Source organism: Acanthochromis polyacanthus, chromosome 1 (genome assembly GCF_021347895.1).
Source record: "Acanthochromis polyacanthus isolate Apoly-LR-REF ecotype Palm Island chromosome 1, KAUST_Apoly_ChrSc, whole genome shotgun sequence".
Classification (NCBI taxonomy): domain Eukaryota; kingdom Metazoa; phylum Chordata; class Actinopteri; family Pomacentridae; genus Acanthochromis; species Acanthochromis polyacanthus.
In genome coordinates, this window is record NC_067113.1 from 24,338,767 (window position 1) to 24,361,550 (window position 22,784).

General features: G+C 39.0%; 2 protein-coding genes across 51 annotated transcripts in view; both read left to right on the plus strand.

Annotated features, from left to right (window-relative positions):
* The first annotated feature begins 10 nt into the window (after window positions 1-10).
* On the plus strand, window positions 11-9,449 carry LOC110955924 (uncharacterized). The gene is made up of 9 exons (XM_022201105.2): window positions 11-1,257; window positions 1,369-1,499; window positions 2,355-2,499; window positions 2,591-2,772; window positions 4,025-4,113; window positions 4,204-4,272; window positions 4,451-4,555; window positions 5,969-6,043; window positions 6,127-9,449. Exons 1-9 carry the CDS (start codon window positions 866-868, stop codon window positions 6,295-6,297), a joined length of 1,359 nt encoding a protein of 452 aa, XP_022056797.1. The 5' UTR covers window positions 11-865; the 3' UTR covers window positions 6,298-9,449.
* Window positions 7,987-22,784, plus strand: part of si:ch211-266g18.10 (axoneme-associated protein mst101(2)) — a 37,403-nt gene continuing 22,605 nt past the window's right edge. For 43 of the 50 annotated variants that reach the window (XM_051944891.1, XM_051944899.1, XM_051944910.1 and 40 more), the window contains exons 1-16: window positions 7,987-8,101; window positions 10,554-10,757; window positions 10,842-10,925; window positions 11,003-11,107; window positions 11,219-11,374; window positions 11,565-11,708; window positions 11,833-11,976; window positions 12,326-12,469; window positions 12,597-12,716; window positions 12,868-12,972; window positions 13,063-13,107; window positions 13,210-13,257; window positions 13,364-13,390; window positions 19,797-19,856; window positions 20,018-20,155; window positions 20,506-22,731. In XM_051944891.1, the coding sequence (XP_051800851.1) occupies window positions 8,092-8,101; window positions 10,554-10,757; window positions 10,842-10,925; window positions 11,003-11,107; window positions 11,219-11,374; window positions 11,565-11,708; window positions 11,833-11,976; window positions 12,326-12,469; window positions 12,597-12,716; window positions 12,868-12,972; window positions 13,063-13,107; window positions 13,210-13,257; window positions 13,364-13,390; window positions 19,797-19,856; window positions 20,018-20,155; window positions 20,506-22,731 (3,760 nt within the window). In that variant the 5' untranslated portion in view covers window positions 7,987-8,091. The remainder of the gene's footprint in view (window positions 8,102-10,553; window positions 10,758-10,841; window positions 10,926-11,002; window positions 11,108-11,218; window positions 11,375-11,564; window positions 11,709-11,832; window positions 11,977-12,325; window positions 12,470-12,596; window positions 12,717-12,867; window positions 12,973-13,062; window positions 13,108-13,209; window positions 13,258-13,363; window positions 13,391-19,796; window positions 19,857-20,017; window positions 20,156-20,505; window positions 22,732-22,784) is intronic. The other 7 variants (XM_051944943.1, XM_051944948.1, XM_051945031.1 and 4 more) reach the window with 7 other exon arrangements.

Genomic DNA, 22,784 nt, shown 5'->3' on the forward strand with positions numbered 1-22,784 from the left:
AAATCCATGGCCGTTGCGTAAATGCCTTCAGCTGAAACATGTCTCACCTGTGAGAGGGATGGAGGCTTGGTGGTTTTCCCTCAGGGCGAGTTTGACACATAAGACAACAGAAATGAATGTATGCAAATCACCTCATAGGTGTTTACCCTGCAGTTACAGGACAGAGCTTTTTATATTTTAAATCTAAATCTGTCAACGGTTTAGATATTTCTGTGAATGTAGCCTCTTTACTACTACTTACATGTTTAGCCCATTTCTCATGATCATAATTTGCACTCTAAATTGTTTTAAAAACCTTTTTGAAGCTTTAAGTAGGTAAGTTTAGCTTTAATAGTGGAAGTGCAACTTTACACACACACACACACACTCTCTCTCTCTCACACACACACACACACACACTCTCTCTCACACACACAGTACATTCTTGGCTCTGATTGGCTGTAGCTGAAGCTGTGCAGAATTTGCATATAGCAGACTGTAACGCTCACAAGCCTGTGCACCCACAGGAGGAAAGAATCCAGCAATGAACAGGTAGGTCATTGTTTTGCTTTCTGTTCAGACTCCGTCCTCCTTGCCTCTCTTTTGCTCTGCTGTATAAAAGAAGCATACGTTTTTATGTGGTTTGTACTTATTAATACCTGCATGGCACAAAATGTCTCAAGATGTTCTCACTGTAGATGTATGTATGAAGCACTCACTGAAGTTTTCAAGTCGTTTTTCATCATGTTTTCTAGCCCTTATCCAGGTCGTTCTCTCCTGGCTAGATCATTTCTTGTGTTGTATCTACTCTTAGATGCTAAATGAAATTGCAGAATAAAACAAAACTTGCCTGCTCTGTTACTTGCAGGACTCTCCCCAAAATAAGATGAAGAAATCTGAAGGACCAGAGCTCAGTGTGTTGGCCAACACAAATGAGTCAGAAAACTTCCTCCGTCTTATGAGCCCTGAAGTCACGGTAAATCAGATGTTTCACGCTAATCCACATCATAATAACGTGATACCGACCTGCCGCAGAAGCCCATGTGGACAAGTGAACCAGGAGTTTAGGAGACAGTCTGCTCACGTTGAGCTGATGCAGCAACCAGAAGCTGGAGGTGCCACTTCTGCCCGGATAAATCTCCATCATCAACCTCTCGCAGGCTTCTCTCTGGATCCTCTAGAAAACGTGCAAAGTGGAACGAGAGGAGAGTGCCGCTGTTGGGCCTGTGCACCTAAAGACTTTGGGACGAAAGAACCTGCAAACAGAGACACAACCAGGTGACTAAAACAAATGCCTCTGTATGTTTGTGTACAAACAAAAATGTTTTTGAAGTTGGTTTTAATTTCAAGGACATATTCTAGAAAACATATCTATCTTTTGACATTCAGTGGGGAGGATGAATTCAATTCTCAGAGTGACATAGAGGAGGAACTGGAGCCTCCTTTACCGCTGAGAGCTGACAATGAGTGGCCACAGTGGAATCCCTTTTTAATTCCTCACCACTACATGCACAACCACGGTACGGAAATAGCTTTTGTTTTGTCATTGGTTTGCTTTTAGCAGTGAAATGTGATAGAACAGTAAAAAAAAAAAGACAAAGAAAAGACAAGTGCTAAATAAAAACGTCCTTCAGTGTTTACTTACTTGCTTTTTAGCACAATAAAATACAAGTTTCTGCTCACAACGTAACAGGAAAATGATGTAGAACAACAAACCTGTTTTTTGTGAATATTTAATAGAAATTGAAGTTGAGCAGCCATATTTCATTATATTGAGGTCAGAAAACAATATAACGAAAGCTGAATAATGCTCCTGAGGCATGAATATGCTGAAGATAATTAAAAGAGAAACGATGTAAGACAAACAAAGCATTCGAATTAAATAAAGTGCAGCAAAAAAATTAGATATAAAAGTGCAAATAAGTCTGAGAATGCAATATTATATGTAATAAAGTGTACAGTGTGTGCCAGAAAACAAAAACCAACAGAATGCATCAAATTTGAAGAGCTGAGACAAGCTTTCAGTAGAATTTGAGACATCAGTGTTGGAGAGTACAATGTGTTTTTATAGGTTGATTAAAAATGATTATTGTTACTATTGCAGGTAATATTGTATATGAGACTGAAAAAAAAAACTCAGGATTTTTGTGTAATCGGTGTGCTAGCGTCAGTGTAAGTTGTGAATTTCACTTCACCATGAAAAGTAACGCAGCAGACAGTTTTATTCTTGATCACAACACTCTCCTGCTGAAACTTGCATGAGATTGATTAAGGGATTAAGTCACAGCCTGTCAATCATAAAGGGGAAAGTTGACAGAGAGTTTATTCTGCTCTGCGCAGAATCCCAGCATGAAATGTTTGAACTGTATCGACAGATCTCCGTCACTCAATGGATGTGAGGAATTACAACTCGGCAGCAGAAGGCCAGTGCAACTTCAACTCTGTCAGCAGATACTTTCCTGAGCCGAATCATTCCGCTCCCTGCCTGCACAGGAGAGCACAGAAAGAGCCGCAAAACTGGTAAAGACAGAAGTCCACTGAGGAGATCAGAAATAAAAAGGTCAGATTTGAGTTAGGTGATGTGATGATGTCTTTTCTTTCTCTGCATCAGGCTCCAGCATCATGACGGCTTCATGTGTGACAGCGTCACAGTAAACGTGCCTCAGTTCTCCGTCCCCCCTGTTGAAGGAGTTTCTCAGGTCAGCGTGATGAACCTGAACTCAGCAGGAGCAGAAGAGTCAGCCTCACATCCACAGGACAAAAGGAGAACCGTCAGTGTGCCAGATGAGTGCCGTGAGTCATGTGTTTGAGCTCCAGTTGTTTGGTTACCTAAACAGTTCACTGTTTAAGAAGCGTGTTATTACCAGAACAAACAGGAGGTGGCAAATCATGGGGCAATTAATCTGGGTGTGGTGATAAATCTATAAACTTGCCAAACCTGTTAGAGTGCTGGTTAAAATGATTTAAAAACAAAAGATACGCTCGAAGTACTTTCTCTTGTTGGCACAGAAGGGGAGTGAAGTTCACCCGTTAAAGTAAAACATTTCAGTGAATTTAGATTTTTATTTTCAAAAGTTGTAGTTTATTATAATAAGACAAGCAAATTCGAGCTGTACAGTGGTGTACTGGTTAGCACTTTCGCCTTGCAGCAAGAACATCCCCGGTTCAAGTCCCTGGGATCTTTCTTCATGGAGTTTGCATGTTCTTCCTGTGCATGCGTGGGTTTTCTCCGGGCACTCCAGCTTCCTCCCACAGTCCAAAAATATGCTGAGGTTAACTGGTTACTCTAAATTGCCCGGAGGTGTGAATGTGAGTGTGATTGTTTGTTTGTATATGTAGCCCTGTGACAGACTGGTGACCTGTCCAGGGTGTCCCCTGCCTTCGCCCGAGTCAGCTGGGATAGGCTCCAGGACCCCCCGTGACCCTAGTAAGGATAAAGCGGTGTATAAAGGATGGATGGATGGATGGATGGATGGACAAGCAAATTCAAGTTGTTACTACTTTTCCCCTCTTTATAAATGCAACTATTTTTTTAAATCAAAGCATATCACTTCACACCAGAATGCAATACAAAACAGTTTACGTCAAAGTTATTTCACATTCATGAAAATTAATTAACTACTGTTGATTCAAAGTGGCATCAAAGTGGAATAGATATTTTGTAAGGAGTTTTAAAATTTCACAAACAGCTGTCAGTACGAAGTGGTTTAGTGCAACCAAATAGAAAACCTCTTTTAGTCTCAGCAAAAACTGTTATTCCTTTTTTTTTAATATATAATTTAGTCTCTTTATCCATAATGACAGGACACATTAAACTTTCCTGCAAATGTTAGTGTACAGCTGCAGGCCATTTGTTTTTTTAAAACCACAAAACAAATGAAAACAAATCTCAGTTATTGGACGCCACTAAATCATCCAAAAGTGCAGGAAGAAGCGACAGCGCAGTAACCACAACCACGTTTCCATGTTGCCATGCAAAACAATGAGTCACAGAACATACAAGAGAAATATTTGCCCTGTGTAACTTCTGATTTTCTCTTCTCAGGTAACATTTTTATAACTTACTCCTCGGATGTGTCCTCAGAGATGGTCCCCTTTGTGGACTTCCTCACCAAGCAAGGCTTCAGACCTGCCGTAAGCTCCATCGTTTTGACATAAATTGTTTTAATTTACCCCAAAAATCACATAAACCTTCAACTTAGAGCCCCGACTTTAATTCCACAGATGGACTTGTTTGACAGTCCCATCAGACGCATGGACATAAACCACTGGAAGGACAGTTACCTGAAAGATGTAAGTGAATGTTGCAGTTAAAATCTCATCTAGGCATATTTTTGTATTACTGTAGTTATATTATCTAAAATCTTAGTCATTTGAATTTCCAGAAAGTCTGTTATGACAGAATCTGACTAAATATGTACTTTAATTGTTAGATTCATGCTACATACATCAGTGTGTTCTTTGTTAACAGCCGTCAACTCTGATTATCATCGCCATCAGTCCCAAGTATAAGGCAGACATTGAAGGATCTGTGGTGGACAACCATGGTCTACACACTAAATATATTCACTCACTGGTGAGAGAGAATCATTGTGTAGTTAAGTTAAAGTATGTAGGAAAGATCAGGGAAATGTACTTAAAGTATCAAAAGTTCTCCTGGACTTCTCTTGTAGATTGTTGAAGACGTTTCATCATCATCCAAGAGACATATAGTCACTCCAGGTCACATGACTAATGTCCCATTAATGTCCCAGGACTCACATGCTTCCAGGTCTGAATTGTTGAGAAATCAGTGGTTTACCAACAGCGATAACTGTCATGGTGAAGCTGTCTGTTTACACAACAAAGGATGTGAATCTGCCAAGTCAGGAGTGACTCAGGACGTTAATGACGGCAGAACTTTCTGGGGAAAGACCTTATCACTGCGCTACAGGTGTTTGGTAATACAGTTTGTACATAGAGGCTCAACAACCACATGACTCAACACAGGAGGGCAGCTTTTCAGGACAAGACTCAGCAGTTCACCTGCATCTGAAAGGTAAAGGAGGTTCCTCTGAGGCCAGCAGTGAGCACATGTTGGACAGAGAGGGCAGATGGTTTGAGAGTGGAGTGAAGGAAGCCATCTACGTCAAACTGAACAGCCATCTCTAAACAGAGGAGGGGGGTTGTGACACCATTTATCAAACACCTATATGGCAGCTGTAAGGCCTCTCCCCAGAAAGTTTCACTGACACCTTCAGACACTCCTGACTTGGCAGATTCACATCCTTTCTTGTGTAAACTGGCAGCTCCATCACCATGATTGTTGTCATTGTTGGTGAACCACTTGGTTTCACAACAATTCACACCTGGAGACATGAGAGTCCTGGTTAGTTAATGTGCCATTAGCCATGTGACCTGGAATGATTATATGTTCTGTAACTCCCCATTAGTGGCTGTTGTTGTTATAATAATTACTATTATTTTATTATTATTATTATCACCTAATAGTTCTTTTTTACTTTCTTAATTTAATTGTTCATAATGTTCTCTTTTACCCTTTATTTGCTTATTTACTTTTACTACCGTTTTTATAATTTTAGCCTTGTGTTTATGGTTTTCACTCTCTATTTCTCTTTTGTTCCAATTCTTCACTCCCTTTTAATCTGGTGTTTTTATGCTAAGTTATTTTAAGTATTTTTTACCACGATCAACCTTCTGTTGTTCAGTGTTCTTCCTGAGTATCCATCTTTTCGTTTTTGCCCTGACTGTGAAACAATGTGTGAACTCTGTTTTTCAAAGGTACTATAAAAATGAAGTTACTATTATTATTTATTAGAAAACAAACAAAAAAAATAATCTGACGCCTTTATAGTTTCTCAAATTTATACTTAAATATGTTACTTAAGACATTGCATTTTGTTACTTTCCACACTGGAGTAGTTTAAATGACACACAAATATGAGAAGAACTGCTAATTTGTACTTGTGCTGTAAATCTGATTTTGCAGATGCAGACAGAATACATCCAACAAGGCAGCCTGAATTTCAGATTCATACCGGTTCTCTTCCTCGGTGCATCTCGGGTCAGAAAGCATTTTTCACTCCAAAGTTTTCTTACTGAGACTGTCTTCTATTATTAATAATAACCTGCCCACCCTCCATACAGACGCATGTCCCGTGTTGGCTCCAGAACACGCGTGTTTACCGCTGGCCACAGGACACTGAGGATTTGTTGCTGCGGCTGCTGAGGTTGGAGCGATACATTCCTCCTCCTGTTCCGGTGGAGCTCACAGTCCTCATCAGGCCTGTGAACTCCAGTGCTGCTGCTACACTGTAAAGACACATCATTGTTCGATGTCTGAACTCATTTTATGAACTTGTGCATCTCAGAATTTATCCAGTGTAAGTCAATAATAGCTTTAGTTGTATTTTATCTAATGTACAGTTGTTGTTTTTTGCAGATGTTTCAATAAAGCCTTTTCTCTGTGTATCTTTACACGACATAGAGACTTTGGCTAAGCTGTTATGATTTTGATTATATTTTACTCAGAATTCTGGCTGAGTAAGCAGCTGTATAAGCTGTGTTCACTCCTGCACAAAATGTTTTTGTTTTACTGGAAGCCATCACAGATATTTTACTGGGAAAACAGGGAAAATCCGTACAAAAAGCTGTACGGACCTTAATCAGTGCTCAGTCTTTCTGCAAAAACTAGTCACTCAGACAGATTCCAAATGAAAACAACCGACTTTATCTTGACTGACGCAATTTATAAACCATGTTTTTCTCTTTTTTTAACGTTGTTTGGTGTTGATGGCCAGCAGTGAGATTACCACGGAAACCTGGCTCGGTGAAAGGAGCATAAATTTTGGGCCATAAAAACGTCAGTGTTAGTTTGTCTTGACACCATAGAGGAATGTCTTTGGTTATTAGAGCACAAGGTATGTTGGCAGCAGCTCTAGGGATGAAAACTAACCTGTCAGTCCACCATATTGGTTATTGTCTTGACTGCTGTTTCACCAGAACTGGTATTCACAGTAACATCTGTGCATTACATCTAACTACATTATATGTGCATGTTAGCATTGTCATGAAGGCTTACAGCTCCACAACAACTCCTGTTTTTTTTTTTAGTTTTTTAGTTTTCTAGGGAAAACGTGCTTTTCTATTCACTTATGTTTTACTCATTGAGCTGCAAGACTTGCTGTGAACCATTTCTGCAATATTTTATGCATACAGCAAATACTAATATAGCAGTTAAAGCTGTTGCACGTTGCAGAAAGTGTCACAAGATGGCACTGTTTAATGCTGGTTCATTGGTGAAGTCATTTATAAATTTGGAAACATGTTTGTTATGAGGATGCCAAGCCCTGAGGGTGGTGGATGATTAACATAAACTCTGAAAATAAGGCAATATTACAGAAGAGGAGGCAGAAAATGTGAGAATATTGTTTGTTGCTCATCAGCAAAACTCCTCTATGTTGTTGTCGTCCATTTCTGAGCTCGGACACCTGACTTGTTGATTAGTGGGCAGACTGCAGCAGCAACCAGTAGAGGTGCCCAGTTTGGCCGGCTGATCTTACACACCCTTCAACCGCCAAAAAAGGCCTGCCAGAGCAGCTGGTGCTCAGAGCTCCAGCTAAGAATAACCTGGACTTTCAGGCGTGTAGAGTTACCCTGCAGCCTCCCCGCTCTGTGCTCTGACCTATACCCATGTGAGGCACCAATAACACTGGGTGGGATATTCTGCCTGTTGCCCTCACCCTACCCAGCCCTGTGCTTAGCTTGGCTCTTTCCTCCCCTGCGTTGCTTTCCGTTGCCCCACCGTTCCCAGACCTCCCGCTTCAATGCTGCCGCACTGGCAGCTCCAAATTCCCCATCACCTTTAAGTTTACAATTTTACGCTTTATTTTCCATTTTCTTCTTTTCTTTTGATCTGTCTTGGAGAAATTCAATCTGTGGATGCCATGGATAAAGAAACAAGACTGTAGCCACCAAATGGAAATGGAATAATCTACTAACTTGGACGTTTTTTTTTTACTTAAAACATTGATGCTGGTTGGATTTAGTTCTGCATGAGGAGGCTTCGCCCCCAACTCAGCGGATCCTACCTGAAATAGTCTCCACATCACCATGGCTGAAGGTACAACTCTTACACCTGTTTTCTCAACCACTGTTGGTCAGATTTACTGTCAGAAATCCTTGATTATTTATGCTGTGTAATAAATAAATGGAAATGTTTTGATAAGCAGTGCCCCCTTAGGAAGATGTGTTGAAAGTAGGTTGCTATAAATACAAGATATCATGTAGCCGGAGTATTAGGATGGCTCTGCTGTGACAGACATGCTGCAGCTGACCCCTGGGTTTCCAACCCTGGTGGAAGACGAACTCTTTGCTTGAATAAAAGCACCGAATCAGTGTCATCAGCAAAGTTAAAGCGTCAACAACAAAAGTATTGATTCTGGAGTAAAATATTCCCTGTGTGTGGCAAATTATTACCTCCGCCAGGAGGTTATGTAATCACCGGAGTTTGTCTGTTTGTCTGTTAACAGCATAACTCAAAAGGTCATGGACGGATTTTCACCAAATTTTTACACAATGTCCGGAAGAGCAAAAGTAACAATCGATTAGATTTTGGAGGTGATCCGGATCACCGTCTGGATCCAGGATTTTTTTGAAGGTGTACAAAAAATCATATAGTCCTTCAAAAAAATCAAGTCTCCTTCTTGTCTTTGAAACAAATGGTCCTTCAATATGAAATGTTTTGTCTGTTGAATCTTCAGAGCTTTAGCGGTCATGAAAAGTCCAATACCATGCAGTTTTCCTTCAGAATTTTTACAAATGTTTGGTGGAACACTGATGCCATCTGTCCTGAACAATTCAGTTGATTGAAGGAGCTGTTTTGAGTTCTTTTCATAACACAGCATTTGCATATGAGGAAGTGAGTCATGAGTCGGGCATGATCAGAGTTCATTCACAGTTTGAAGGTGTCTCTAACACCTTGGCACCAGGTCCAGGTTGGAAACCAGAGCAGAACAGATACTCTCACACCCTGTCAGCTGATGGCATCAAAGCAGTCACCAAACGCTGTCACAGGCATTTTTCACTGTACTGAACAAGTGGAAAATGTGTGAATACATGTGGACAAGCTTCCTGCTGACAGACGGTTCCTGTCTTTCCTGAAGTTTTCTAAGAATTAAAGATAAATCTAAGCGCAATGAGGAAGAAAATAGTTTAAATGAGCTTTCAGTAGACGATGAGGTTCAACAAACGCAATGGTTAAACACACAGTCACCACCATGTCATGTGTGAATCCTTTCATCAAACAGGAAACACCCTCCTCCTGTCATGGTTCAACTTTAGTGTGTACGTGATTTGGCTAAAAAGCAGCTTGAGAAAGACACTGTTTCAGGCATATGGGTTCTGTAAAGCGTCTTGAGACAATTTGACCTGTAATTGCTGCTATATAAATAAATTTAAATTGAATTGAATTTAACTGTTTTCATGGTTAATGTCCTTGTCAGATATTTGACTAAGCTGGGTCACTACATTAACAGTTTCTACTTTCATGTGAGAAAAATTAATTTTTAATTTGAGCAAATATTCCTGGTGTGTGTGTGTGTGACAAGATAATAGCTGAATATCAACGGTAAAACAATATATCAGGGACTTGGATAACATCATTGTTTAGTAATTACTGAACTCCTTGGCTGTTTTCACAGCCAGTTTCCATTTTATGGACATGTGTGCACATTTGGGGTCATAAAATCTGGATATTTTTGGTAGGTTTACATCAGCATTTAGTGCATTTCTGCTTTTGTCCTTGTCAGATGTGTTCAAATGTCACAAAACAGTCCTGATAAAGCAGCTTAGTTGAGCTTTTAATCAGTAAACTTTTAACAAATTGCTCAAAAGTTTATGATATGTCCTTACACTTAAGGTTTGACTCCAGCTACATTTCAGGGACTTTAAAACAGAAAATTTTGATAGAACAAGCATTAAACATTACAAAACGCTGCTTTACATAATTGTGGAGCTAACAGTTATATTCATGAGGAACTTTTGTGTTGTATTTTTCTGGTTCTATATTTCTAAAACTAACAAATATATAGGTGGATAATATTATTTTTATGTGCACATAAATAAGGATCCCTGGGTCCCTCATAGATATTTGAGTGAGAGAAGTATTCAAGTAAACATTTCACAACTGGAAAATGAAAAATGTCAGTGCCCTCTGGTGGACAAATTATGTAATTCTCATGTTTAATGCTGGAATTTCTGCAGTGCAAGTTCATGCTACTTTTCAGCAGTTATGTGCAGCAATCACTGTAAATATTCTAAAAGCCAATAACGGATAATATGTGAGCCCTGCTTATTTATCAGTGTATTTATTTTAATCTGCATAAGCTTTGGAGATGTACATAATAAAAGAAACACTTAAAATTCACTCAAGCGCTTAAACAACTTTTCGAAAAAATAATATCCTCTTGGTCCAGCGCAGCTGATCTAACAATTAGTTTAACAGTGACCCAAAAACAGAAATCTCTTTCCAGAATGAGTCTTGTACCTCTGTTTTTTTGTGTGTTTTTTTTCAGGGGCCAAATCTGCTTCCGCCACTGCAGCCAGTGGGTCCAATGGAGCAGCAGCACCACAGCCGGGCTTTCTCAGATCCGGAGCTCTGAGTCTCCTCAACAAGCTGAAGGTGTCCGTGGAGCTGCTCATCGCCCTGGCTGCTCTGCTCTCCTGGGTGGTCGTGGGTGTGGTGATGTTTGACTTTGTGGAGTACAAAGCAGTCCCTGGTAGGTCACAAACACCCAGAAATGTGTCTCTTCAGGACTTTCAGATACATGCAGGATTAAAAACATTTCTACAATCATTCTCAGACATTCAGCAAATCATCACGGACCCCGTTAAAGCTGTAAACGACGCTGTGGATGAAGCCACCAGCCTGCTCAATAAGTTTCAAGGTAGCGGCATTGCACTTTATTCTTAAATATATATTAGTGTGAGCATTGTAATAAATGTCTGACTTCTCTTTTCCCAGAATGTGCACCTGATTTAAGTGACCCCATGTCTGCTGCCACTTATGCGGCCGAGGAAATATCAGCAGCAAAAGATGGAGTTGTTCAATACTTTTCAGATGAGGAAGGTACAACAACACGCTTCTACTGAAGCTCCAAATATGCATGTATGAGAAAAAAGCAGTTTAATATAAACATGAAGTCATTGTGTCTCTAATTATGTTTCTCCAAACCTGCAGGGACCTTCTACCTGAGCTACATCGACCCTGTTGTCATTGGTAGACGAGCTTTCCATTCAACTAATGACTTCATGTGTGGAGTGGTGGGCGGCTGCAGGGACACACTATGCGCTGTTGTGGACACTATATTAGATACCATACAGAAGATAAATAAAGGTATGTCTTATTGTTTTAATGCTTATTTCTGACATAGCACTTTGCTTTCCCTGTTTCACATTAAAGGAGATATCATTAAATAAATGTATCAAGGGAAAGTTGCACTAAACTTGATCTAATTCTAGCTTTTAACTGACTGTTTGATGCATTAATCAATTAATCTCCTCCATCATAAATGTTTTTTCTTCAGGAAAAATTGATCTTAGCTACATAGACCCTGTGGTAATAGGCAGAGGTGTCTTCAGTGTTACTAATGAGTTCGTGTCTGGAGTGGTGGGCTACATCCAGGGTGTGCTCTGTTCAATACTGGACAAGATACTGGATGTAGTGAAAGGTATTTACACCTTTGTTTAACCTGTAACCTTTTAACATCTAAAAAATGACTCTTTGACACAGTTTATAGTGTTAGATTTACATGCTGTGTGTGTGCTGACTGGTTTTCTGTTTATTTTTCTCAGGAGTCACTGACATTAGCTTCATAGATCCAGTAGTAATCGGCAGGAATACCTTCAGCGCTACTAACGACTTTGTGAATGGAATAGTGGGCTCCATCCAGAGCGTGTTCTGTACCATCATAGACAGTATCCTGGAAATAGTTAAAGGTACCTACTCCATTTTTCCCCCTTTGTTTTGTTTGTGATCCAACATTTACATCCTACATTATCATGTCTTTCTATTTACTTCTTGCCTGATTTTTTTTCAAAACTCTATTAGAAACTGATGACTGAATCAACATATTACTCATTAAATGTTAGCTTGTGCCTTTTCTTTAGTAACCTTGACCTAACTGCTTACTAAAACACAAATATTGCTTGATTTTATAGTGAACATGATGGATTACTGTTGGTCTTTAACCATCTTTTCCGATGGCTGTGTAACAAGAAAACACTGAATTTGCCAAATGAAGTAACTCACTGGAGCTTTGTCCGGAATGTGTGCTGTTTTTCTCAGGAACAACTGACATTAGCTTCATTGACCCTGTGGTTATTGGGAGAAATGTCTTCAGTGTTACTAACGACTTTGTGAGTGGAATAGCAGGATACATCCAGGATGTGCTCTGTGTAATCTTGGATGTGATACTGGATACATTAAAAGGTACAGTACCTGCCAAGAGTTTCTGACCTAATCCATGTGTCTCTTTGCAATGTACGCTCTGCTGTAGTCGCTGTTTGCAGTTTTCACAAACCTCATGAGTAGCTGCCTTCTTTCCTCTGTTGATCAGGTATTCAGCAGGCTGTGGGATTCAGTCCTATGTCGGCTCTGAAGACAACTGCGGACATCACCAAAGAACAGATCAGCATGCTTGTGAGCTACTTCTCAGCAACACTGATTGGTGAAGAAGGTCTGTTTCAACTTATATCATGAAACAAAGAACTTATTTACCAGCTACATCTCATGACATGCTCAGAAATATTAATATGCAGCAGAAATATTCTAAAAAGCAGCTTTTACTCACTGACTTTTCTTTTCTTTTTCGGGAATCATGCCTGAAGTGTCCCTCGACCCCATGAAGGTTGTTGAGGATGCTGTGCTGGAGTTCACAGACAAGAAAGATTTGTTTGTGGCTTATATGTCAGGCATGCTGGTTGGTGATCAAGGTAGGTTTATATAAAAATCTAAAAATAGGCTACCTTGATCAGAATATCTGCTAACCTGCTGACATCTTTCATTTTTTCCTGCTGTTTCAGGGGAACCTGCTGCACCTCCAGTTGTAAATGTAGTAACTGAAAAAGGTTTGACTTTTTAATTACCGTTGTAGATCATTTAGAAGCATCCTACAATATTCTTGTAACTCAAAATTATTTCACAAAGCCCCTTTCTTTCATTTGGTTTAGATGAAGCTGTAGTTGCCCCATCTGACATCAATTTGGTAAGAAGAAAAGGTGAGTAATGTAGAGGCAATATTCTATATTCTCCATTACAATACAGAAAATCATTTATTTATGAAACAGGCTAATGGTCTTGCTTCACATTTTCCTTGAAACGTAGGTGAATTTCTGCCTCCATTTGAAAAAGGTAAGAAACATTCCCCACATGTTGCACATGTTCTCCTCACTATTTTTCAACAGGTGCGGTGTGTGTTGCCAGCATATAGAGTGCATAGACTTGTTGAATGTTTTTTCCCATAATTTTTCTGGCTTTTCCTGCATGTATGCATTTATTTGTGTTTTTTTTTTTTATTATTGTCACGTGATGGAAAATGTTGTCAGATCTGGCTTGTGTTATGTTTTATTGTTCTGTGCAATACAGCATCCTTGATGTACTGTGAAACTGTCTTGTTTGAAGAAACTTTATTTGTACTTGATAACCTGTGGCATGAACAAATGTGCATTATAACCGTTGTACATCTTTATTATAATAAATGTCTGTAAGCAACCTCGTTGTTATGGATTTGGTGACTGCATTCCTCCTTTTCTTTGTCACGTTGACCATTTGTTGTTTTGATTTATAGAACTGTGCATTCATCTGTTTTGCGAAGCTGCTCTTGATCCAGTCATATATCTAAAAGTTTGTTTTGTGTCACATGTGCATGACAAGTTGTTAATTATATGTGTCCTTTGGAGTTGCATTCCTCTGTCGCCCATGTCTGCATCTTCTGTACTGACTGCCATCTGTATTCAAAACATATAATTTACCATCATGTGTTTGTATTTGAACTGGATGACATGTGTTTTCATGTGAAGTATTTTATTACTCCCATGCATGTGATCATACAAGTCTACACCACATGTTTCAAAAGTTAGTCTAGAGAGGCTTTGAACATGGGAGCATTTTGGGGGGGATAAAAACTGTTATCAAAGATTAAGTCTGATTGTGATCTTTAATTCCGTGACAAGACTAAAACCAACAATGAACTGTTCCTGTGAGTATTTGTCTGTGTTGCCAAATGCTCATACATCAAGCTTCTCTGCTCTATTTTACAACAGCAGTAAGCCATACTCTTTCATTTTGGAGCAAGTTCCTCCATTACGAAGATCATGTGCATCTCAGTTTACTTTGAGTTAGTCCCATGCTGCAGGAAAAATGCAGTAAATATAGGATACGTCTTCATTCATACCAGGCAGTTTCTATACTATAATCATTGTGGGCCAGATCGTCTTTTTAAAAAAATAATTTTATCTCTTCAGAACGAGGTGTAGATATGTAACGATCGGCGTATGTTTGTTTGTGAATCTGTCTGTCTGTCTGTCTGTCTGTCCGTGTGCAACATTACTCAACAACGGACAAACAAACTTGGATGAAATTTTCAGGCGAAGTCAGAAATGACACAAGGACCACCTCATTAAATTTTTACAATGATGCGGCTTATAGTCTGGATCCAGGGCTTTGTTAAGGATTTCCCATTGCCAGATAAAGCTGCTGGCATGACATCGCTGTAACCATGACAACAAGTGAACACTGTCAGTCACCTGCTGACGATCACAGTATAGCGATCCTACTACAAATTGACTGTGATTTATCAGTTGGAAATCACACAAGGAACAAATGATTAAACTGTGGGGTGTTTCTGAGTCCCATCAATTCCTGCCGCCTACTACATATTTAGGTCATGTGATGTAGCAAACCCCAGGCAGACGATGGTGAAGCTCCTGATGTTTCACAAAACCTTTATTTACGTTCACCTTTCTGTTGTTTCTGGTGGTCATAACGCTGAATGGGTGGGATTCCACTGGTAAAGTAACATTTATTTTTTACTATTATTCTTATGTTATTACATTCACAAAAAAGTTCTCCAAGAAAAATAGTAGTTACTGGATGTCTTTAACTTTAGCTCTATGAGTGCATTAGTAGCCCACTAATGGACTTCAATATTTTTCCTGTTTGAGGTTCAGTTTTTTTAGTTTTATTTTAGTTTTGGGAGCTCTGTACACCCTTTTGTCATTTTTGCCTAAAATTATAGTTACCAGCTGTCCTAAGAAGTTAAAAGGCCTTTTAAAAGACTCTTAAAAGTAGCATTAGCTTTGTAATTAGCTTTTCAAAGTAATTAGTAGAGGCAAGTATTGAAAGAGAAGATAATTCATTATTGGTTTTGGTCATTTGTAAGATTTATTAACAGTGAGAAAAAATATTTTAATAATACCATAAGCAGTCAATGGCAGTTACTAACTGCAGCATGTGGTGTACACTGTAAAAAGTCTTGAATTGTCATTGTTATTGGCATCGTTGACATTTCACCCCATTAAATCCCTTCTGTACCACAAAATACATTTGGAGCTTCATTTTCCATTAAAATACCAAAGATGTGAACATCAGACAAATCAGATGATGAGGGTTCATGATGCAGTTGCAGAGATCTTACACGCTGACAAAGATGAAGCTGCTCCTGCTGCAGAGTTAAGTGAAGACTCAAAGACGGAGGAGGAGGAGGAGGACGCTGAAGTGCCACCTGAAGCCACCAGTGAAGCAGATGTGCAGGATGCAGAGGAAGATGAGGGTATTCACACGATTTCTTTTCTTTAACTGTCACATTCATTCGATTAAAGATAGGTAACAGGCACTAAATGTATTGCTGTCACGTCAATAGTGAAACATGTCGACTTTGAAGAAAAAGAACCTGAAACTCATCTGGAGGAGGAAATCCTTGATCATGACAGTAAGGAGGAGGAGAAGGAAGAGGCTGATAAAGAGGAGGAAGAAGAAGAGATTATAACAGAGGAGGCTGCAGAGCCTTTGGAGAAAGAGGAGGAGGAGAAAGAAGAGGAGAAGGGTGAAGAAGATCAAGGAAAGACAGAGGAGGTTGTGGATGAAGAAAAGGATGAGGAGGCACAAGCAGCAGATGGGGTAGTAGAAGACAAAGACAAGGAGGAGGAGATCAAAACTGAAGATGATTTGGTAGAAGAGGGGGAGGAGGAGGAGATCAAAACTGAAGATGTTTTGGTAGAAGAGGGGGAGGAGGAGGAGATCAAAACTGAAGATGTTTTGGTAGAAGAGGAGGAGGAGATCAAAACTGAAAATGTTTTGGTAGAAGAAGAGGAGCAGGAGATCAAAACTGAAGATGTTTTAGTAGAAGAAGAGGAGGAGGAAGATGAGGAGGAGGAAGAAATCAAAACTGAAGATGCTTTGGTCAAAATTGAGGAGGAGGACGAGACCAAAACTGAAGATGTTTTGGTAGAAGAAGAGGAGGAGGAGATCAAAACTGAAGATGTTTTGGTAGAAGAAGAGGAGGAGGAGATCAAAACTGAAGATGTTTTGGTAGAAGAGGAGGAGGAGATCAAAGCTGAAAATATTTTGGTAGAAGAGGGGGAGGAGGAGGAGATCAAAACTGAAAATGTTTTGGTAGAAGAAGAGGAGCAGGAGATCAAAACTGAAAATGTTTTGGTAGAAGAAGAGGAGGAGGAGATCAAAACTGAAGATGTTTTGGTAGAAGAAGAGGAGGAGGAGATCAAAACTGAAGATGTTTTAGTAGAAGAAGAGGAGGAGGAAGATGAGGAGGAGGAAGAAATCAAAACTGAAGATGCTTTGGTCAAAATTGAGGAGGAGGACGAGACCAAAACTGAAGAAGATTTGGTAGAAAATGAGGAGAAGGAGGAAGAGGAGGAGACCAAAACAGAAGATGCTTTGGTAGAAGAGGAAAAGGAGGATGGAGAGAAGGAGACCAAAACAGAAGATGCTTTGTTAGAAGATGAAGATGAGGAGGAGGAGACCGAATCTAAAGACGTTTTGTTGGAAGATGAGGAGAAGGAGAAAGAGGAGGAAGAGAACAAAACAGAAAAAGACTTGGCAGAAGATGAAGATCAGGAGAAGGAGGAGACCAAAACTGAAGAAGTTTTGTTAGAAGATGAAGATGAGGAGGAGGATAAGACCAAAACTGAAAAACATTTGCCAGAAGATGCGGAGGAGGAGGAACTAAAACTTGAAGACCTAGCAGAAGAGGAGCAGGAAGAGGCTAAACCAGAAGAAGAGGACAAAACAGTCCATCAAACCATTGAAATTATCGACGATGATGCCAAAGATCAGTTTGAGAAAAATGATGAAGACGATCAAGATCTAGAAATGGACAATGAGGATGAAGAGGAGGGGGAAGGAGAAAAAATGGACGATATAGAGATTAAGGAGGATGATGAAGATGCAGAAGAAGAACCATTAGTCCAACAACTTGATCTTAAAATTCTGGCATCAGAAAAGCTCCATATGAATCAGATATCTGAATTTGAAGAAGAAACTTTACTTCCTGAACACGACGAAGACGAATTTGCCGACATTATTGATGATCACGATGAAAACAACAACAATAGTGAGAGCAGAAAGACTGAGCCTAAACGTAAGAGGAAGGTTCATGTTCCCTTTGAGAAGCTCAGACGAGTCGGATCCAGAGCGCCTCACAGAGAAGACCGTCTCAGCAAACATGAGAAAGGTACACAACTCTTCCCACTATCATCACACATTCTTCATTCTGTCTTTCATTATTATGTCATGAAAATATATCTGACCAATAAGTGTGCTGATTAATGATAAATGACATGTGGAATGATGGTGGAGTGGATTTACCTTCTTCTTATGTATTATTCTTAATACTGTAATGCCTTTGAATGACTGACGTGTTTAGGGCCTAACAGATGTTATCTGATCTGTTTGATGACTGATCATGTTTTCATTTCACTGCTTCTCTTTTTTGTGTTAACAGTGTATTTATGATCTGATTTTGTGACTTTATTGAAGACTCCCTTTAGTGCAAAGTCAAGTTTTATAACCTTGTTAACAAGTCACGATGGCGTTCTTATGAGCTAGACATGGATTCTGACTTCCAGTGTTCATATGTAACAAACTTAAAGATTCAAATGCTGTCAGCTTGCAGGGTGCAGCTTTCTGTATCATTATTCTTCTGAAGAATTTCTTCTGGTTTTAACATGTTTGTGAGAATTACATCAATATGACAACTTGGCATTGTGCAATGTAAGGGAGTTTTACATGTTGGAACAGAGTCTGCAGTCAGCAGCAAAGGGGTGGGTGGAGAGAAACGGGAACTTCATAGATCTGCACATCTATCATTCATAGTGGTAACTGAAGAGACAGAGGAAAGGGGGGAGCAGAGAGCAAGTTATAAAGCCAACAGATTTATTGTTATCATAATTAGTTAGATAAATCAAAGGAGAAGGTTGACATCAGTTTAACCTCAAACTGGAAAATGAGACTGTGAACACACACAGATTTCTCATCAACTTTTTATGCTGACAGAATACAATTACACAAAAATAATTTTAGAGTCATATTTTGATTTTTGATTGAATTTTGAAGTGGTGGGCTTAACCCATTTTACACACAAAAATTTCAGCTTTAACATATTATAAGTTTGGTGTTCTGTAACTTCTGAAATGTATTTTGATTGAAAACTCAATAGAAACTTTAGTTCTTTATGTTGTTTTCCTACATTCTTCCTGTTATATCTGCTTAAGAAATAATAGAATTATATAATCTACGGTGAAATGTAAGAATCTCAAATTGAGCTTGAGCATTTCAGCTTTTGTGTTACCCAGCATGGTGTTAAACTGCTGGTCACCACAGCTTGCATCTTTGCATTAACTGTCAAGCTCCCTCTTAAACTTGCTTTGAATTCAGTCTGAACAATGGTTTTAGGTGTTCAGGCTCACATTATATTAAATTCCACGTTGCTGTGAGAAATAAGGTGACCCTTTCCAGGTATATGGCTATAATCTGGTTTCATTTCATCATTCTGGTTTCATCCTTGAAAAATAATTTCTGTGTCTGATCAGTCTCTGTACTCAACAAAAAGGTGTTGAAGTGATATTGATCTTCTCGTCAGACTAAAAAAAAGACAAACACATTGCAGTTGATGTGTTTCCTTAAGAGACAAATTGCAAATATAGTTATAATTGACAGCAAGTAAAAATAGACAGAACAAGGATAAGTCAAGATTTATTTAGATCATTTTGGCTTAGATGTGAACAGCTGCACTGAAAGAAGATCTTGGGACTGATTATAACCAGCTTCCTAAACAGTGCTTTTTCCTTTCTGATGACTCAGTACAGACAAGTCTATTTCTCAAGGTGCTAAAGTGCTCCTAATTCAAGCAGTGCCGTCCTTGCCCTCGGTATGACTTGGAGTCATGAGCACAACAAGCAGCTAGGTGGAGCTAAAAGTCAGATAAAACCACTCACAGTTTTCTGAATGAAGATTACAGAATAACTAGATATTATTACTTTATTGTACATCTCTATGGCCTAGCTATAAAACAAAAGTCTGACTATTTTAACAATATAACAATAAAGTTTGTGTTGTGTTTTTGATCGTAGTGTTTTTAGCACTGTAGCGCTTATAGTGCTTTTGCAAGCATGATTATTTGTCGTGATAACTGCTAGCTTATTACTTCTACACTACTAGTACAGTACAAGTCTAATCTCTGGTCAGAATTGTACTTTAATATGCTGTACATTTTTACATATTTCTGTATGATACACTTCAGTTCTCAAAGAGGCAAAGGAAAGACATGCAATAAAAGAAGTTAAAGATGCCATTGTTAAAGGTAATATTTTTGAACCTGTGGATATTCTTAACTTTTCCTAATCCCAAAACCTATTTTGTGTTTCCTACTACTCCAACTAAATGCACTGATTGGATAAAGACACATGAATGTAATCTATGTACCTAGCAGTTCAGCTTGTGACAATGTTTTGCAACTTGTAGATGTCAAAGCTGCAGAAGCTAAAAAAGAGGAGAAAAAAGTGGATGAAGTCAAACTTGAAGAAACTGTAGTTATAAAGCCAAAGAAGGAGGCCAAACCGGAGGCAAAACCCCTTGAATGGAAACTAAAGAGACCCAAAGGTAATCACATGCGATTGAAATAATTACAAAACATTGTTCTAAAGTGTGTGTGCTCAAGTGTAGCACACTGTGTGTGTGTGTGTGTGTGTGTGTGTGTGTGTGTGTGTGTGTGTGTGTGTGTGTGTGTGTGTGTGTGTGTGTGTGTGTGTGTGTAATGTGAAATATGCTCCTACATTGTTCATTTAACTGAATTCACACACTGCAATACAATATTTCTATTTTATGCTTTTATACAAGATGCTAGTGAGTTCACCACACAAACAGCATACATTGTGCAGTTTTCAGACTCCTTGACATTTCAGTCCATTATATCTTACAGTCTAAACTGACATTTTTATGATTGCTTTTAGAAGAGGAGCCAATGAAGAAGGCTCTCAAAGAAGAGGAAGATGTGAAGATGCTGCCCAAAGAAAAGAAACAAATAAAGAAACCAATCAAAGAAGAGAAAGAAATAAAGAAACCCTCTAAAGTAAAGAAAGAGGTGAAGAAACCAGCCAAAGAAGAGGAGGAAGTCAAGAAACCTCTTAAAGAAGAGAAGGTGAAGAAGCAACTCAAAGAAGAAAAAGAAGTCGAGAAACCACCTAGAGAGCACAAAGAAGAAAGAAAGCTTAAGAGACCTTCTAAAAAAGAGGAAGAAGTGAAGGAACCACCCAAAGAAGAAAAGGAAATCAAGAAACCTCGTAGAGACGAGAAAGAAGTGAAGAAGCCACCTAGAGAAGAGAAAGAAACCAAGAAACCTCCTAAGGAGGAGAAAGAAATTAAGAAATCTCCCAAAAAAGAGAAAGAGGAGAAGAGACCTCCTAAAGCTGCAGAAGTGAAGAAAGAAGAGAAGAAACCTCCTAAAGAAGAGAAAGAGGAGAAGAAGCCTATTAAAGAAGCTAAAGATAAACATAAACCTGAAAAAGAAGAGAAGAGGGCCCTTGAAAAGGAGAGGGATGTGAAGAAACCTCTTAAGGAAGGCAAAGAGGTAAAGAAACCTCCCAAAGAAGAGGAGAGACCATCTATGAAAAAGAAAGAAGTTAGGAAACTTCTCAAGGAGGAAAAAGAAGCCAAGAAACCAACCAAAGAAGACAAGGAGGAGAAGAAACTTCTCAAAACAGAGAGAGAAGAGAAGAGACCTTCTAAAAAACAGAAAGAAGCGAAGAAACCACCTAAAGAAGAGAAAGAAGTCAAGAAACCTCAAAAAGAAGAGAAAGAACCCAAGAAACCCCTCAAAGTAAAGAAAGAAGTCAAGAAACCTACCAAAGACGAGAAAGAACCCAAGAAACCTACCAAAGAAGAACCTCCCAAGGAAGATAAAGAAGTTAAGAAACCTCTGAAAAAAGAGAAAGAAGACAAGGAATCTCCCAAAGAAAAGAGAGAAGTGAAGAAATCTTCCAAAGAAGAAAAAGAAGAAAAGAAACCTCTCAAGGACAAGGAAATTAAAAAACCCCTCAAACAAGTCAAAAAAGAAAAGGAATCTCCCAAAGAAAAGAGAGAAGTGAAGAAACCTTCAGAAGAAGACAAAAAAGTCAAGAAACCTATCAAGGATGAGAAAGAAGAAAAGAAACATCTCAAAGAAGACAAGGTAGAAAAGAAACCTCTTGAAGAAAATAAAGAAATTAGGAAACCTTCCAAAGAGGACAAAGAGGAAAGGAAACCCTTGAAAGAGGAGAAGGAGGTGAAGAAACCTTCCAAAGAAGAAAAGAAACCCCTTAAAGAAAAGAAGGAGGTGAAGAAACCTTCTGAAGAAGAGAAGAAACCCCTTAAAGAAAAGAAGGAGGTGAAGAAACCTGAAGAACAAAAGAAACCTCTTAAAGAAAAGGAGGTGAAGAAACCTTCTGAAGAAGAGAAGAAACCCTTTAAAGAAAAGAAGGAGGTGAAGAAACCTGAAGAACAAAAGAAACCTCTTAAAGAAAAGGAGGTGAAGAAACCTTCTGAAGAAGAGAAGAAACCCTTTAAAGAAAAGAAGGAGGTGAAGAAACCTTCTGAAGAAGAGAAGAAACCCCTTAAAGAAAAGAAGAAGGTGAAGAAACCTGAAGAACAAAAGAAACCTCTTAAAGAAAAGGAGGTGAAGAAACCTTCTGAAGAAGAGAAGAAACCCTTTAAAGAAAAGAAGGAGGTGAAGACACCTTCTGAAGAAGAAAAGAAACCCCTCAAAGAAAAGAAGGAGGTGAAGAAACCTTCTGAAGAAGAGAAGAAACCCCTTAAAGAACAGAAGGAGGTGAAGAAACCTTCTGAAGAAGAAAAGAAACCCCTTAAAGAACAGAAGGAGGTGAAGAAACCTTCTGAAGAAGAGAAGAAACCCCTCAAAGAAAAGAAGGAGGTGAAGAAACCTTCTGAAGAAGAAAAGAAACCCCTTAAAGAAAAGGAGGTGAAGAAATCTCTCAAAGAAGACAAAAAAGAGAAGGAGGTTGCCAGAAAAGAGAAAGAGGAGAAGAAACCTATTAAGGAAGCCAAAAAAGAGGCAGAACCAAAGAAAGAAAAGATTTCCAAAGAAAGAAAAGAACCAATAAAGCCTTCTAAAGAAGAGAAAGAAATCAAGACAACTACCAAAGAAGACAAAGAACCAACGAAGAAGAGAGCTGCCAAGACAGGTAAGCATGGGCCAACAATACAATATTTTTACCACAATGTAAATATGTGACCA